The 18554-nt window shown below is 46.6% G+C and overlaps 2 protein-coding genes across 2 annotated transcripts; both read left to right on the top strand.

Annotated features, from left to right (window-relative positions):
• The first annotated feature begins 8243 nt into the window (after positions 1-8243).
• Positions 8244-9115, top strand: LOC123398727 (blue copper protein 1a-like). The gene is made up of 2 exons (XM_045093178.1): positions 8244-8479; positions 8597-9115. The coding sequence occupies exons 1-2, from the start codon at positions 8308-8310 to the stop codon at positions 8896-8898; spliced, it is 474 nt and encodes a 157-aa protein (XP_044949113.1). The 5' UTR covers positions 8244-8307; the 3' UTR covers positions 8899-9115.
• Positions 9116-11258: 2143 nt separating this feature from the next.
• LOC123398728 (blue copper protein 1a-like) lies at positions 11259-12044 on the top strand. Its single transcript, XM_045093179.1, has 2 exons — positions 11259-11504; positions 11637-12044. Exons 1-2 carry the CDS (start codon positions 11333-11335, stop codon positions 11936-11938), a joined length of 474 nt encoding a protein of 157 aa, XP_044949114.1. The 5' UTR covers positions 11259-11332; the 3' UTR covers positions 11939-12044.
• The last annotated feature ends 6510 nt before the right edge of the window (positions 12045-18554 follow it).

Raw genomic sequence — 18554 nt, 5'->3', positions numbered from 1 at the left:
AGGCCCATGAGGGGTGCGCACCACCCCTCCTCCCTGCCCTGGCCGCCGCCCCTCTCCCATCTAGTAGCTGCCGCACCACCTAGGGGGGAACCCTAGGGGTGGCGCACCCCCCTCCCCCTCCTCCTATAAATAGAGAGGGGTTTTGGCCCTTGGGAGATAGACTTCTCCATCTCCCTCAGCGCAGCCCTCGCCTTCCTCCTCCTCCTCTTTGTCGGTGCTTGGCGAAGCCCTGCCGGGCGACCTCGTCTTTCCATCGACACCACGCCGTCGTGCTGCTGGAGTTCTTCCGCAACCTCTCCCTCCTCCTTGCTGGATCAATGTGCGGGAGACGTCACCGGGCTGCACGTGTGTTGAACGCGGAGGTGCCGTAGTTCGGCACTAGATCGGAATCACACCGCGATCTGAATCGCTGCGAGTACGACTCCATCAACCGCGTTCTAGTAACGCTTCCGCTTAGCGATCTTCAAAGGTATGAAGATGCTCTTACCCCTCTCTCATTGCTGGTCTCTCCATAGGAAGATCTGAATATGCGTAGGAAAGTTTTGAATTTATGCTACGTTACCCAACAGGAAGTACTTAGTCATATACATGCTACAACTTCTATTCCATGACATCATTGCGCCTTTATGTAATGCTAGCAGCCATTTCTTTTAACGAGAAGTGAAATAGAAGTAACTTAACTGACTTTGGGTTTCAGGTTGTGATGCACATCATATCACAAAGCTTAGTAATAAATGTGTGCAAACACATTATGCCCACTTAAGAGGAACACCAAATCGGTTTGTTGGACCAAAGTGAGTAGGTTAGCCTTGATTTCATATCATACAACTACAACCTCCATGCAATGGTTGCACTCAAATAATAATCACTAAGAGTAGAAAACCACACAAGCTTCTTCTTGCCATCCTACTATATTTTGGGGTTTTGTTTAACTATGAAAAATCAACTAAGAACAAAAAACTAAAACAAAAAGGAAAAATTCTCGCGCAATGGAGCCAAAAAAAAGGGTTGATTAACTTTGATCTAGTTTTTGATGTAGTAATAGCCTTTTTTCCTAGATACGTAGGCATTAGCGAAACCAGAAAGTGATTAAGCTTGGCAAGGTGGATTCTACAAGTCTTTATTATCATGTAATGTTTATGTTCCCTGTACAAATACAAAAAATGCAATGGTTGTAAACAATAAAATAAATAGCCCAGAGCAAATATTTCATCTACAACTATGTACATACGACGTATGTGTTGTAAAAATAATAATATGTGGGTGATTCATCCTTGTGACACCACGACCAACTTCCACTGAATTGAGGATCTGACTGTCCAACCTTGGCTCTATTCTACCTTGGCTAATAAGGATGAAGCAGACCGACACATTAGCGTTTGATGATTGCATTGCTATCTCCCCGAGTGAATTGGTTTTGACTACTTCGTTGGCCTTACTATAACCAATCTTCGTTGTGTTCTTCCACCCTCCCTGCTCATCGTCTCTCCTTGTATCGATATTTTGTGCCTCGGGTACTGGCGAGTCCTCGGATTGAGGTAGAGACAACAGACCAATAGGTGTACAAATATGTAAATTAAAATCCTAATGTAAATCCTATCTTGCTCATACACAGGGCTGCGAGGCTACTCCACGGCCCCTAGCTTGAGGGATTACTCACACACCACAATAAAATCAGAAGCATATTATATCATATAGTTGTTTACTTGAAGATGGAAGCTTTCCGGTCTTATAGGGTCAGTGATCGAGATGGAATCTTGATTGCAAGTGAATGAACTAAAGGAGATGGTGGATATGGTGATGGAGATGGCTATGGAGATGGAGATGTGAAGTAAGGTTGATGAACAATGCATGTCGGCTGACGAAGGGGAATGATGGTCGATGGCTCCTGGTGGCCTTCCTTCTCCTTTATACAGTGTAGATAATGGAATAGGGTCTTGGGGTCCTCTATAGTAAATTAGGTTTCGAAACTTTGAGGGAAGTTGTTCATGATGGTTTCACGGAGGCTGCATCGGGCAGTGTGGCTGCCGGTACGAGCACCATGTGTCGTCTTACCTTTTGTTTCCTATGTGGTGCGCCATATGGTATGGAAACGGTCCCTCCGCCGGTACATACCATATACGACTTGTTTCTCACCTAAAAACTTGCATATGTGCATGGATTTGATTAAACAAGGATATTCAGATATCTTTACATTTATCATCATTAGCAGTCAAGTTTAAGAGGTAAACATAGAAACTATCCAAGAATATCCGGTTTAAACGAAGGTAAAAATGAGTGTAAGAAACACAGTCATCATTTTCGTGTTCTGGACGACGGGTAATACCTTGCTTAGAAACAAAACTTCCTTCATATATTGTCATCCACACTTGAGATGGATGATTACAAAGCTCTGTGTCTAGAAGATCACAATGTGCAAAGTATGATGCATTCAATAGTCTAGCACTCAAAGAGTTTGGATCCTGATGTGTCCTCCATGACTGCTTTTTCTAGCATCGCGTAGTTAAAAAGTTGTGTGTCCCGGAAACCCAATCCTTCCATATATTTTGGCACGGTCATAAACTCCCATGAACCCCCCCCCCCCTCAATTTTCCTCTCTCCATTCTTACTTCCTATCAAAATTTACGAAGCATCACATCAATTATTGGTATAGGATAACAAGAAGCATGTCATGGAATATGTTGGGATTGCCTGGACAGCATAATTTATGAGTATTTCCTTACCCGTGGCAAGAATATAAAGTTGAAAATCCAGGCATCCTTTTCCTAAGAAAATGCTCAATTTTGGTAAGTTGACCCGCTACCCGAAGCATCACAATATGACTGGATTGTATCCTTTATAACGGTTGCACCTTCCTCCTTCATTGTGAACATGAGAAGACATTCATTAGCAAAGAGCAGGTGGTTTACAACCGGAGCAGAGGGTGTCTCAACTACCAGTCTTTCATTCTCATCAATGGATCCCGCCTTTAGTAAGCATGGCTGCCCTCGACTGCTAATAAAGACATGTAAGACAAAATAAGATATACTTTGCCTTATGCTTCATGATAGCTTGAATTATTCAAAGTTGTTTCCATTAAGAAGTACACGGAAAGTGGAAAGACACTCTTGAAACACACTTCATATTTTTTTTCACCCAACCCTGCACAAAACCCATCTCCAAGATAACAGACTCCAAATAATTCCACTTCACGACCAAGTTTTCATCATATAAACCTTGAAAGCACAATGTGATTTTTTTTACTTCTAGATCACTTATTAAAATGCAAACACCCATATGTTCCCTTTACATTGTCAATGATAAGCCTTCACGAGACATACATAGACTGATCAGGCGGGATTATTTCCGACATTATCTTTTTCAACCGGCTAGTAATCATGCACGTGCAAGCGCATGCCTCGACCAATGCTCTTTTTAAAGATACAACGTAAGATTCACACTCGCGTAAATAAACCACGACAAACATGAATTCAAATCCAACTAAATACACTCACAACACTTGAAGATAAAGCTGGACACTATATTCATCTCGATGTCATAAAGTAATTTGAGCAACAATGAGAAGTTTATCAAAAGAAGATCAATGGTAGGCATGCGGTCCAATATAGATGAAAAAACATACTACAAGCAGAAAATAAATATAATGTGAATGAATAAACAATTGGTAAGAGAAATACGATCACAAATAAAGAGCATATGGTGGTGGAGAAAATGGAACATAATGTATTGGACAACAATGCCCAACCATGTTATTTTTTTTGTAGAGTAACTTCAAAGAAAAAATGCAAGGAAGAGTACCTTCAAATTTGATTGTGAGAGTATCATCTATTCCAAGTTGATAACACGTAAAAATACACCGAAGGAAATATAGAAACAAAGCAATGCTAACGGAGATCTGGCTTCATTCATGACATTTCCCTGTTAGCTCATAGAATTAAGGCTAGTTTCAGGGATGATCTCCTTAAATGGGTTTCCTTTTTGCCTCCTTGAGGTTTGTAGCCTTAGCTCCTCTTCCCTTTTGTACATTCTAATTTCTCCTTGTACATACTGCTCTTATATATGGGAATAAAAGAAAAAAGGCTGTGGGGGGTTTTCCCTACAGTAGTCGGTCAAAAAAAAATACTACTACTCTAGCCCAATAATTTGACTTGTCCAACATGGTCCCATCTCCTTCGAAATGTCTTCACTAAGATTCATTACTAAAAAGGCATTTAGGCTGCTCATTCGTCAACACGCAACATGGGAGATCAATAATACTTTTGCATTAATAGTCGAAAAAGAAAAGATACTTAGCAAGCTTGTCTCATATTACAATATATTTATAGTATTTATTGTGAATGTAAGGAAATAACAACTATAAACCTGAAGATTATGCACAGATATATGACATGGTACCATACTTTTCAACTTAGTTTTGTTAGCTGAAAATCTGAAATTATGGATATCAATTGAAATCCGATGCATCTTGTATAAGAATTTAAGTCTACTTACTGATGTATAAAAAGTGCATGGTGTACAATTCATCTAGGTGCAAGCATGCAAGGAAAGAACTATCCAGCTCAAACATGAGTGAAAACGCATTACCATATTTTTGGTAAAGAAGCTAAATCATAACATCACTGTTTATTCTGGATACTAAGTGTGCACGTGCAACACACGTTTTAAACGTTGACGAATTAAAAATCAGGGTAATACAAAATAAAATGTAAATTCGACCAAAACATAGAAATTGAAAGTGAGACACCATTGTGTGATGTTTTTGCAAAGAGATGTTAATGTTTTCATCCATCACATGAAAGAAGAATATTCTTACACAGGACTACACCTGATTATGATTCAAAAACAAGCTTCTGATGTGTCACTTAGTGGAGATGCGATCCAATTGGTCTTGATATCATGTTGTAAGTTCTTGCCAAAGCCGAGAAACAAAATATAAGGGAGTTAGATCAAAATTTAGAGATGAAGATGCTCAAAGAAATTTGTTTGCGCAATTATCTCTTTGCAAGCTTGATCTGCAATTTGTTTTTCTGGTTTTGTACAATCAGTGACTTTCTATAGTCTGAGGTTATTTGCATGACACAGCTGCATGCTTGCTGCTACTTGGCCTCTCCTCTCCATGTCTTAAGACCAGTAAGCGGCAACGTAAAAAATTCAGAAATACCATGATAATTAGTTACAAAATGAACATGACATTCATTAAGGATGATTGGAGAGCATATATATACACACACGCTAAGAAAATATATATGAGTAAGATGACATACATGTAAGGGGGACATAAAATGCACCAGAGGAGTAATTCAGACCATGGAGTAATTTAGGATTAAATAAATGATGTGTACAACTAACTCTGGACTTAGAAGAGAATTATTCTAGATCATTTTTGTGCAGGCAAATGTTCAAGAGCTCAGAATACAGAACAATATTAGAACTCAAAAGCTCGGAGAAATGAAATATTAGGAGCAGCTCGTATAAAATTCACAAACCTATGCTTTGAAGGTTGCATATTGTACCAACTTCCTGTGTAGAAGAAATAAAACAGTTTGATATGAGGGAAACTTTCAATGAAAATATTTACAGGATATGCTTACGGAAATCACATGGCCAAAATAAATCTCAGCTTTCTTACATGACCAAGAATAGTCTTAAATCAATGCTTCAGTAGTAATTCACTGAAAAATAACATATCCAGAAACAACATGAGGGAGGGTAGTTTATCCTTCACTACATCATATAGATTACCTTGATTCATCTCACATGCAGCCTGCTATGATTTCTTATCAAACACCCTTGTCGACATGACACATAAAATGTCTCCAGAATCAGAATTAACATGAGATATAGAGATGGCTAAGTTAGCAAATGATAATAATAAGGGTAAATCAAGAATCAATGTCAAAGATCAATGTAGATGAACCGCGGAAGCACTAATTGATGGGATTATAGTCCTAGGGTAGGGTCATAGGCCTGACCTATAAGTCCTACCCAAGGGCACCTCATTATTAGCTTGAAGATCACAAGATACCCACCGACTGAATTAAGACAACCTCTTGTCCACTCGGTAGGAAACCACTCGGAGGATTATCTTATACTCGACCACTGGATTTCACTCGGTGAAGACCAGAAGCCAGTTGACATCAAATGCCAGAAGCCACCCCAGGGAGGCCAACGGGCATACGTTAGACTACTGTAGTTATTATCATTTATGGCATACGTTACCTGTAACGTATGCATTTATTCTCACTTATTGCATCCTTGAAGGCTGGACACTTATGAGGTGCAGCGCACTCTATATAAGCCACCCCTTCCCTCTGGCACAAGGGTTCGCATTCTGTAACACCTATATTCCACTCGACGCTAAAGCTCCAGAGCACCGAGACGTAGGGCTATTACTTCTACCGCAGAGGGGTCTGAACTCATACAACCTTGCCGTAGCTAGGACTCTGCCCTCTACTTTCGTACCCTACTCATCTACTATCACGCTTATCCCCACGACACTAATCGCTTAGCCAAGTATGTACCTATCTTGTGAAGAGGACCTGTGCTTTTTTATCCTCCTTCTCTCCCTACAAGAAAAAATATCACCACGGTGTAATCAGAATTGTGTGCCTTTTTTTCACAAAAAACACGTAGCCATCCTATCGATGATGCAAAATTAGCTATCCCCATCCCATAGATTCAAACGTTCAGCAAGATTTCATAGGTTGCATTGCAACTACCCTGATCTGACAGGTTATAAATTCAATAATATTTCAGAGGTTGAAATAGTAGGCCATTCATCAGCGCAGGATTAAAAAAAATCAAGTCTTCTCAATCAGAGTTAGATTCAAATTTTATACTCGACATCTGTCTATTAGACAGAAGACCAGATGATTAAGCTACCAGCAACCAAAGTCACAAGTTTGTTCACCGAGGATGGCCACCCAAGGACTGTGAACGACACAACCATACAGGTTCTGAAATCTTCAGAATTTCTTGAACAAATCCCAGCAAATACATCGCTGAAGAATGCATCCTACCGAGATATCATAGGAAGAGGACTTTACCAGCAAATATGTTGCTGAGGTTCAGATTTGTTTTGTTGTGTGTCCTGCACCAGCAATGTAATCGGCTTGGGGAACATTAAGATGCAGGCATGGATCCTCCTTGAAGGCAGCAACGGTGGTAGAGGCGTCAAACTTTCAGGCACGACTACTCTGCACATCTTCGAAAAGCGTGGTGGCAGCATCCTCCCTGTTGGCACACGCGTGTCCGGTCCTCCCTCAACACACACCTGGTGATGGCTGAAGCAGAAGGAAGGCACAATCAGTGGCGATTTTTTCTCCTTCTGACAGAATGAATGGAGCAATCTAGAGTGGGTTCGTGGAGAGTGGGTTCGTGGAGAGATCTGGTGGAAGTGAGCGGGTGGCGTCCTCCGCAGAGGAAGCGGGTGGCGACTCAAGGGAGGGGAAGTGCCTCATCGGTGGATGGTGGCGGCATGCGCGCAGCTGCACCATCGGTTGCGAGCATGGGGCCGTCACGGGAGTGCGGCGGTTCTGGGCTCGCGTGGAGGCGATAAGAAGGCGGAGGGGATTGCGGGGAGGTGCAACTGTTCGACGTGGAGCACGGTCAGCCTTTGATGAATTTGCTAAGTGCACACCGTGATGGTGCATGGATGGTGGATGGCCGTTAGATTGAAATTTGTTGTCTAATTGTGTGGTGGTAATTGGTGTTTGCTTTTTGTGGGTCTAATAGCTGTGTGTAGTTAGAAAAGATCTTGTTTGCTTGTTTAATAGTAGTATAGATTAGTGTGTACTTTTGTTTTGCACAAGCTTATTGTCCGAAATTGAGAAAATAGGGTTGGATTCGACACCAAGGGATAAAACGATGAACATGTACGACTGAACCTGGCCGGCCCAAGTGCCCCACTACACGAATAACATGCATGTGTCAAATCAACACCACGTCTTTTGTTTTACACGACCAAATAATTAGCATATGTGTGACTGATACTGCGTATCCTCTGTTCTTCCGATGAAACCAAGGGCAATACTACATTTGGCGCCACACGGACGCATTCAACTCCCATAGCCACACCATTGCCGCCATTGGCCAGCTGATGCCTCTGCCCCGGTCAGCGCAAAGACGCGTTCGAGTGGCAACGGTGATAACTTACGTATACATACTCATTACTCATCGAGCTCTGCCACTCCCTATATATGCATGCAAAGCAAGGCTAGAAGCACAACACACGGGCTGCATCCATCCCCTCACATCCTTCAGCAACAAGCCAGTCATCTCGCTACTTTGCTGCTTACTCAGTCTGTGATGGCGTCCAAGCAGATGCTCGTCGCCGTAGTCGCCGCGGCCGCCCTCGCCTTCCTCCCTGGGCTCGCCGTCGGCACGGAGCACATGGTCGGCGACGACAAGGGCTGGACCCTCAACTTCAACTACACGGCCTGGGCCGACACCAAGCAGTTCGTCGTCGGCGACACGCTAGGTAAGCAATCACACAACCATTAATCCAACCACGCGCCGCGCATGCATCTCGCCGCGGCGCGGTCTGAAACTAAACTCCTCGCCGTGCGCTCACGTGTTAACTACGAATACATTGCAGTGTTCAAATACAACAGCGGCGCCCACAATGTGGTGGAGGTGGGTGGACCGGACTTCCTCTCGTGCACTCAGCCGGCCAACGCCGTCGTCTGGGCCACCGGCGAGGACAGGGTCACGCTCGACAAGGCCGGACGCAAGTGGTTCTTCTGCGCCGTCGGCCAGCACTGCAAGAACGGCATGAAGCTTAAGATCACCATCCTCGAGAGCGCAGCGCCGTCCAACCCAGCCGGCAAGCTGCAGGCGCGCTTCGGTGAGGCAGCTGTGGTGGTCACCGCGCTCGCCGCGGCCGTGCTCATGTTCTAGGCCACCACAGTTCCACTCCATGCTCTTTACATATAGCTAGCTCAGCGATCGAGAGCGTTGCGTTGTGTGTTGGTTTTTGTATGAGGTCGATCACTCGCAAAAAAAAAAAAATCCAGCAGTTATTTTTTCTTACAACAACGTTGTGAATTTATGCCACTTTAATTTTATAGCGAAAATATCCATGCGTTTCAACAGAAGAAAATAATATGTCATAACTTATTCCTCCTCGTCAATACCTGCTTGTCTCGATCTCTATATTTCAACACAGTCTATGCCTCTACAAGAAGTAAATGTGTGTCTCTTGTAATATTTTTTTTTCTTTTTTCTTTTGTAAAAGGCACGGACCATGAAAGCAAATACGTGTCTCCACGAGAATTAAATTTGTTCCTCTTACGAAAGAAAAAAAAGCACGTTTTCCACATCCATTTTTTTGAATATTTTTGGGTCTGAAACCAAAGAAAAGCCGGAGAAAAACCAAAAAGCTAATATTTTTTGAAAATAAATCATATAAAAACGAATAACTTGCCTAGAAAAAAATTCGGAAAAAGCGCCAGAGCATAACACGTGGTGGCGGCTAAGAACACGTGAAGTGGCACGCTGCTAGCTCATCCCAAATGATCCTTGTTGAGATCGGGAAGGAGTACTCCTTGATTGGCCGTGCTTTCAATCAGTTCGTACTTTTCAGCGTATAAGAGAATGTGTAAACTCACGTTGAAAGCTACTCCCTCCGTCCCAAAATAAGTGTCTCAACTTTGTACTAGCTCTAGTACAAATTTGTATTAAGCTTGAGACGGTTATTTTGGGACGGAGGGAGTACTAAACAACGGCTAAGAGAGGACTCCCGGATTAGGGATAATAAATAATATAGGAAAAAGATAAGTTCATAGATCGAAACAACTTATGACATCACCGGCAAATCGGATATGTCTTTCGTTTCCATATTATGTATGATTGATAATTTGACATTCTTTCTGTTTACTATTTTCATGGAATACTGGTAGTCATTTAACCCGCTATGGAGAGAAAAAGCTTGCATATGCTCTTCCTAAACTATAACAGATCCCATCTGTTTTCAAACCTAACGTGACAATTGGATCATCCTTCAAACCTAACGTGACAATTGGATCATCCTCATGAAGGAGGTGAGGGGCGGACGAAAGAAGATAGACCTTTGGTGTCATCTTGGAGGAAGCCTACCAAAGCAGGGTTTCAGGCTAGTTAATTGCTCCCAACAAAACACCTTGAGTACATTGACTGTGGAGGCTGGCTTATCAATTCATAGCGTGTCTGAGTGTTTCTTTGATGCTTAGCAAAAGGGGTAACTGACCGTAAGTTACCCAGGCACCTCCTTCCCCAAAAAATAAGGGCCCGTTCGCCTTCCACCGACGCATCCAACTGTCCGCCTCATCTCGGTTGGCCTTAGGACCGTGTGGGCGCGGTGGATCTAGCCCTTGCTGGTCGGAGGGCTTCGTTTTTAGATATGCTTATGAGTTTTGTTAGAGTTTTTGTCCTACTCAGGAAGTCGAGACGACGACGGCTTCATAAAGATGGAATAAGGTTCTCTTCGCCTAGCTCCGTTTCGGTGGTGCATCGAGCATCTTCAGTAGGCATGTGGAGGTGTGTCTGCACTCGATCAGTCTTTGATGGATTTGTTCAGATCTGTTTGTCATTTGTCTATAATTGTGTGTCTGTATATTGGATCTTTTCGATGTACACTACTCTTCATCAGGACCATATGAAGACTTAGCACGGTGACTTTTCGATTGTCCATTACAACAAATTTTGTTCGACTCCGTTGAGGGAGGGTCGATAACAACGGCGCGCCTTCGGTAGTGCTTGTAGTCATTGTTAGGTGGTTTATAAATTTGAATGTAATTTTTATTATTTTTTTGAAGTTTGTTGTACCGTCATAATTAAAGATTAATAAATCAGTTATTTTGCTGCAAAATAAATAAATAAAATGATAGCGTGTCCATCGACTGATTAAAAAAGAAAACATCGACTAACCCAAAATGTTGCAAGCCGATTCCTAGAGAAAATTGACTTGTCCAAATTATATTTTCAGGCGACTGTTCGTAATTAGCATATCCGTGATTGATGCTGCGTATTGCTCTGTTCTTCCGATGATACCAAGGCAATACTACATTTGGCGCCACACGGACGCATTCAACTCCCGTGGCCACACCATTGCCGCCATTGGCCTGCTGCTGCCTCTACCCCGGTTAGCGACAAGACGCGCACGTTCGAGTGGAACGGTGATAGGTACTTACGTATACATACTCATTACTGATCCTGCTCTGCCCATCCCTATATATACATGCAAAGCCAGAGCTAGAAGCACAACACACGAGTTGCATCCATCCCCTCACAGGACCCCTTCCCCTTCAGCAACAAGCCAGTCATCTCGCTAGGTTTGCTGCTTACTCAGTCCGTGATGGCGTCCAAGCAGATGCTCGTCGCCGTAGTCGCCGCGGCCGCCCTCGCCTTCCTCCCTGGGCTCGCCGTCGGCACGGAGCACATGGTCGGCGACGACAAGGGCTGGACCCTCAACTTCAACTACACGGTCTGGGCCGACACCAAGCAGTTCGTCGTCGGCGACACGCTAGGTAAGCAATCACACAACCATTAATCCAACCACGCGCCGCGCATGAATCTCGCCACGGCGCGGTCTGTCTTGCTTTCATCTGAAACTAAACTGCTCGCCGAGCGCTCACGTGTTAACTACAAATATATTGCAGTGTTCAAATACAACAGCGCCGCCCACAATGTGGTGGAGGTGGGTGGACCGGACTTCCTCTCGTGCACCCAGCCGGCCAACGCCGTCGTCTGGGCCACCGGCGAGGACCGGGTCACGCTCGACAAGGCCGGACGCAAGTGGTTCTTCTGCGCCGTCGGCCAGCATTGCCAGAACGGCATGAAGCTTAAGATCACCATCCTCGAGAGCGCCGCGCCGTCCAACCCCGCCGGCAAGCTGCAGGCGCGCTTCGGTGAGGCAGCTGTGGTGGTCACCGCGCTCGCCGCGGCCGTGCTCATGCTCTAGGCCACCACAGTTCCACTCCATGCTCTTTACATATAGCTAGTTCTGCGATCGAGAGCGTTGCGTTGTGTGTTGGTTTTTGTATGAGGTCGATCACTCGCAAAAAATAAAAAAATCCAGCAGTTATTTTCTGTTAGAACAACGTTGTGAATTTATGCCACTTTAATTTTATATTTACTAGCAAAATATCCATGTGTTGCGACGGAAGAAGAAAATGTGTCATAACTTATTCCTCGTGGTCAATACCTGCTTGTCTCCGTCTCTATATTTCAACATAATACCCCCACATGTATCGACAGTGGCAGTGATGTCCACCTTGGGTCATATTCTAGATCCTACTAAAAATCTGGTGCAAGAACATAAGAGGTCAACTATAGTAGGGAAATTTAATAATGGGTTTAAAATGTAAGTGACATTTACATTTTATTTGAAGTTTATTTGTTTTTTTTTTTGAAAAGAGGCGCTTTATTACTTAAAAGATTTGAGTACACCCGGCCTCTGCATAGTTAAATTGCACACAGCCAAACAATATCCTCTTCCTCTAAAACGAAAAATAAAAAGACGAAATACAATGAGACATGTAGAATCTGTATAATGCCTAAAGCGGAGGGGGGCCAATCCTAAGATCATGCTGCCACCCACGTTGGATAAAAGTATCCCTCGTCGTAACCTTCAATCGTGTACACACCTCCGTAAACAGGTCTCGATTTTCCACGCATTGTAGAGAGGACCATAAATGAAGAGTCCCGGTACATATGTAGATAACCTGCATAAGAGAATTACTTTTGTTGTTAAAAACCTTATCATTTCTACATAGCCAAAGCGACCAAATAACGACAAGCGCTCCCACCCTAAGAAGAGTTCTAAACCTGTGATCAACCCCATGTAGCCAATTGCCAAATACATTAGATATGCTAGAAGGGGATACAAGCCAGAAGCTATTTGGATGACCGACCATATAGAACGAGCAAATTTGCACTGAAAAAATAAATGTTTTATTGTCTCATCATGGTGACAAAAAACACAATGCGGATTTCCATGCCAATTCCTCTTAATAAGATTATTTCTAGTAAGAATGACTCCACGACGAAGATGCCATGCAAAGATTTTATTCTTAAGTGGTATCTTCATCTTCCAGATCTTTTTGTTATTATCAACTAGCACATCAGGTTGGATTAACGCTCTATACATAGACTCCATCGAGAACTGACCATTCTCATGTAGGTTCCATCGAAAAACATCGGACCCATGTGTCAATTGCACCGTGGACAACCGTTGGAGCAAGTTGTTCCACGATTGGAGTCTGGGTCCAATTAAATATCTGCTGAACGTCACATTTAGAGGAAATGATACCATTACGGTTGATGGAGTTATAGTCCTAGGGTAGGGTCACCTTGGGGCAGGCGTCTAAGCGACTTCCGGCGAGTTTGCGACTACTTCCTTTCGTCATGTCGTCCGGTGGAGGTTCGAGCATGGGACACCAGATCTTCTTCGGCGCTCTCCCCTTCATCATCGACGATTCGGCGTGGCTTCGGGATGCTCCTCTCGACATCGGGGCGCTTCCCCGTCGTGGGGCTACGCACTTCCGTGCCGGCGCCCGCGACATTCTTCTTCTCCAACAGTCGGCTCCGGTGTCGACCTGCACCGCCGTCACGCGCCGCAGCAAGCGGTCTCGCCGTCCGCGGCTCCAGCGTTGGGTGCAACACGCCCAGGCGCGCCAGAACGCGTCTTCACAAGTGGCGGTTCTAGAGTCCGTTGTGGTTGCCCCGCTGTCCCAGCACTCGGACTCGGTTCCAACTGAGTTTCCTTCCGAGTATGCGGGCCGCGGGCCCGCAGCAGAAGTACACATGGCCAACTCCCATGAAGATCCCCGTCAAGCTGGCCGAAGCGAGCGCGAGGTCAGCGAAACGTCCGGCGCGCGCCGTCCACCTCGCCGTTCTGCCAGTCGGCACACTCGGCGGAGCAACGTAGAGTTGTTCCGCACACCCCTCCTCAACTTGGCTGCGGCTGCCAAGATAGCCGATTCCCTCCAGCCGACTGATTCAGAGGCAGGAAGAGGGATCGAGCAGATCCGAGCCCTGTTGCACACGACGCAGCAGCAGAATTCGGCGGTCTCCCAGTCGCACAACAGGATCCATAATAGTTCCGTTCATGCAAATACGCATCAGTCGGTTCACAGCCCTGGTTCCCATCAGCGCCACAGGGGAGGCAGCCGATCCATGAATCACGAAGATCGCCGCCGCTCATGCACCCATCCGCGGGGTGGGCCCTATGGGTCCCGACATCATGATGATCGGCGTTCAGTCGGCGACACTTACGACCCAAGACCCGACGCAAGAGGGCGTATCGCCCAGCGAAGAGTCGACAAAGGCCGAGCCCACCATGATGGTCACGATATGGACCGTCCAAGTGGAAGCAGGACCATCGTGTCTGGCCCCGAGTGTTTTAGTCGAGCCATCCGCTCGGGTGACATCCCGCCCAACTTCCGATTGGCGGCGGGAATCAGTAAGTTTACAGGAGAGTCCAAGCCGGAAACATGGCTAGATGACTACCGAGTGGCTGTCCAGATCAGAGGAGGGGACGACCATGTCGCCATGAAGCACCTCCCTCTGATGCTCGACGGCTTAGCGCGAGCGTGGCTGAATCAGTTGGCCCCCTCGAGCATCTACAGTTGGGCAGATCTGGCCCGAGTGTTCATCAGGACCTTCGAAGGGACGTGCAAGCGCCCTGCGGGCCTCGTGGAGCTCCACCATTGCGTCCAGAAGCCGAATGAGCCCCTACGCGACTTCATCCAGCGTTGGACAACTCTCTACCACACGGTGGAGAACGTCACCGAGCATCAAGCAGTCTGCGCCTTCAAGGCAGGCATGCGGTACAGAGAGCTGTACCTGAAGTTCGGTCGAACAGGTGACATCTCCATGAGCAAGATGATGGAGATAGCATCTCGCTACGCAAATGGCGAAGAAGAGGACCGCATCTGAAGCGGCAAGCACAAGACAGTCGGCGACGGAGATGGAAGCAACACTCGGAAGCAAAAGCAAAAAGCTCCATCCACTCCGCAGGCAGAAGCTGCAGTCGTGACCAATGCCAAGTTCAAGGGCAAAGGGAAGGCGCAGTTTACCCCCAAGAAGAAGCAGTTCAATAATCCCATCCTGGACCAGCCATGCCCGGTTCATACTAAGATGGACGAAGAGGGCAACCCCATATATCCAAAGCATACCACTCGGCAGTGCCGCCTCCTGATCCAGGGGTTCGGCGAAGGGCAACCGAGTGAGAAAGTCAATGAACAAGATGAGGAGGATAAGGAGGATCCGTTCCCCCAAGTCCATGCGACACTCATGATTTTTGCTGACGTCGAAAGCAAGAGTCGACTGAAGCTGGTGAACAGGGAGGTGAACATGGCCACTCCTACCAGCCCCAAGTTCCTTAAATGGTCTCAGATTGCGATCACCTTTGACCAGTCGGATCACCCAGCGCATGTTCCCACCCCAGGAAGACAAGCTCTGGTCGTCGACCCGGTGGTAGAAGGAGTCCGACTGCGCAAAGTCCTCATGGACGGCGGCAACGGTCTGAACATCATGTACGCCGACACTCTCAAGGGGATGGGCATTCCGATGTCCAAACTCAGCGAGAGCAGTATGCAGTTCCATGGAGTCGTCCCTGGACGGAAGGCCAAGTCACTCGGCCAGATCGCATTGGACGTCGTTTTCGGCTCCGACAAGAACTTTCGCAAGGAAAAGCTCACGTTTGAGGTGGTGGATTTCCAGAGCGCTTACCACGCAATCCTGGGCCGCCCAACGTATGTGAGTTTCATGGCCCGTCCATGTTACGTATACTTGAAGATGAAGATGACAGGCCCAAAAGGCGTGATCACCATCACGGGCAATCGGCAGCGAGCCGAAGAGTGCCTGCAACAAGAATCAAGAATCGCCGACCAGCAGATGGCCGTCCTCGAGCTCGACGAGTACAAGAAAACAGTCGACCCCGCCGACCTGATGCGCTCGAAGAAGCCAGCTTCAGAATCCGCATTCCAGTCGGCGGGAGAGACGAAGAAGGTCAGCATCCACCCGACGGACGACACTGCTGCCCCGACGAACATCTCCACCACCCTCGATCCTAAATAGGAAGCCGAGCTCACCCAATTCCTCCGTGAGAACTGGGACATCTTTGCATGGAAACCCTCTGACATGCCAGGTGTACCCAGGGAGTTAGCTGAGCACCGACTGCATGTGGACCCCGTCGCTCGGCCCGTCCGAGAGCGCTTGCGCCGGTCCGCCGCGCACAAGGGGAAAGCAATCGGGGAGGAGGTTGCCAAGCTGCTGGCAGCCAACTTCATTCGCGAGGTTCACCACTCCGAGTGGCTCGCCAATGTTGTCATGGTGCCCAAGAAGGACAAGTCGCTCTGAATGTGCATCGACTTCAAACACCTCAATAAGGTCTGCCCGAAGGACCATTTTCCGCTCCCCCGCATAGATCAAATTGTCGATTTGACTGCGGGGTGCGAGCGTTTGTCATTTCTTGATGCCTACTCGGGCTATCATCAGATCCGTCTGTATGGTCCCGATGAATTAAAGACAGCCTTTATCACCCCATTCGGGTGCTTCTGCTACATCACTATGCCATTTGGTTTGAAGAATGCAGGAGCTACCTTTATGCGCATGATCCAAAAATGCATTCTCGACCAGATTGGTCGGAATGTGGAGGCATATATGGATGATATCGTAGTCAAGTCACGCAAAGGTTCCGACCTGCTGACTGACTTGGCAGAAACATTCGCCAACCTCCGTAGGTACGATATCAACCTCAACCCTGCCAAATGTTCATTCGGCGTTCCCAGCGGAAAGTTACTCGGTTTCTTCGTTTCCGAACGAGGGATCGATGTCAACCCCGAAAAGATCGGGACCATCGTTCGAATGGAGAGGCCGGTCAGAATACACGATGTCCAACGGCTCAGAGGTTGCCTAGCGGCTTTGAGCAGGTTCATCAGTCGACTCGGCGAGAAAGCACTTCCTCTGTACCGACTCATGAAGAAATCAGATACTTTCGAGTGGACAGACGAAGCCCAAGTCGCATTCGACGACCTCAAAGTCCTACTTTCCACCCAGCCGGTTCTTACTGCTCCGCTCAGTAAAGCGCCCCTTCTTCTGTATATCGCGACTATAAATCAAGTCGTTAGTACTGTTCTTACAGTCGAACGAGAAGAAGAAGGTAAAGCATACAAAGTTCAGCGGCCAGTGTACTACGTCTCCGAGGTCCTGGCTCCTTCCAAGCAGAGGTATCCCCACTATCAAAAACTTATCTACGGGATTTACATGACTGCGAAGAAGGTGGCTCATTATTTCCAAGACCACTCGGTGTCTGTCGTTTCTGATGCTCCGTTGTCGGAAATTCTCCACAATCGAGACGCGTCAGGCCGAGTGGCGAAGTGGGCAATGGAGATGCTGTACTGCGATATCAAGTTCGAGGCCAAGAAAGCTATTAAGTCTCAAGCTCTGGCTGACTTCATAGCAGAATGGGTAGAACAACAGCAACCGACCCACATCTACTCAGCCCATTGGACAATGTTCTTTGATGGGTCCAAGATGTTGAATGGCTCCGGCGCCGGCGTCGTGATCATATCGCCAAAGGGTGACAAACTCAAGTACGTGCTGCAGATACACTTCGATTCCTCCAACAATGAGGCAGAGTATGAAGCTCTCCTCTACGGATTGCGCATGGCCATCTCACTCGGCGTCCGTCGCGTGATGGTCTACGGCGATTCAGATTTGGTAGTCAATCAAGTGATAAAGAGTGGGATGTCAGGAACCCCACCATGACCACATATTGCAACGCAGTGAGAAAGCTTGAGAAGAAGTTCGAAGGTCTAGAACTTCATCATGTTCCGAGACTGAAGAACCAAGCAGCTGATGAGTTGGAAAAACTCGGATCCACTCGGAGACCAGTCCCGAGTGATGCTGCCTCGAGCACCTTCACCTCCCTTCAGTCAAAGAAGATCCTTTTACAGAAGAACCAGTACAACCAAAGATTTCAATAGATCCGACTGAAGTCGATGTGCCTGCTGTGGTTGATCTGGTCATGGAGATTCTTGCTGGTGTCCCCGATTGGACTGTGCCGACCATTGCATATATCCTGAGACAGGAACTACCAGAGGACGAAGTCCAGGCCATACAGATTGTCCGCAGGTCGAAGTCATTCACTGTCATTGATGGTTAATTGTACAAAGAGAGCGTTTCAGGCGTTCTCCAACGGTGCATCTCTCCAGAGGAGGGGCAACTGATCCTGGAAGATATTCACTCGGGGACCGGCGGTCATCACGCCTCTTCGAGAGCAATCGTTGCCAAGGCATTCAGGGCTGGTTTTTTCTGGCTGCAGGCGAACGAGATGGCTAAAGATATGGTTGACCGATGTGAGGGCTGTCAGTTCTACACCAACAAGTCCCACAAGCCGACATCTGCGTTGAAGACAATCCCGCTTGTGTGGCCGTTTGAAGTTTGGGGATTAGACACAGTCGGACCATCCAAGACAGGCCAGGGAGTATACACACATCTGTTGGTGGCAGTCGACAAGTTCACGAAATGGATCGAAGCCAAGCCCATCAAGAAATTCGACGCCTCAACAG

This window comes from Hordeum vulgare, chromosome 5H (assembly GCF_904849725.1).
Source record: "Hordeum vulgare subsp. vulgare chromosome 5H, MorexV3_pseudomolecules_assembly, whole genome shotgun sequence".
NCBI classification, from domain to species: Eukaryota; Viridiplantae; Streptophyta; class Magnoliopsida; order Poales; family Poaceae; genus Hordeum; species Hordeum vulgare.
This window is presented reverse-complemented; position numbering and strand designations above follow the sequence as displayed.

Coding starts and splice junctions, on each gene's coding strand:
- LOC123398727 (XM_045093178.1), top strand. CDS start 8,308: ATGGCGTCCAAGCAGATGCTCGTCGCCGTAGTCGCCGCGGCCGCCCTC. Junction 8,480..8,596: donor CGTCGTCGGCGACACGCTAG/GTAAGCAATCAC, acceptor AATACATTGCAG/TGTTCAAATACAACAGCGGC.
- LOC123398728 (XM_045093179.1), top strand. CDS start 11,333: ATGGCGTCCAAGCAGATGCTCGTCGCCGTAGTCGCCGCGGCCGCCCTC. Junction 11,505..11,636: donor CGTCGTCGGCGACACGCTAG/GTAAGCAATCAC, acceptor AATATATTGCAG/TGTTCAAATACAACAGCGCC.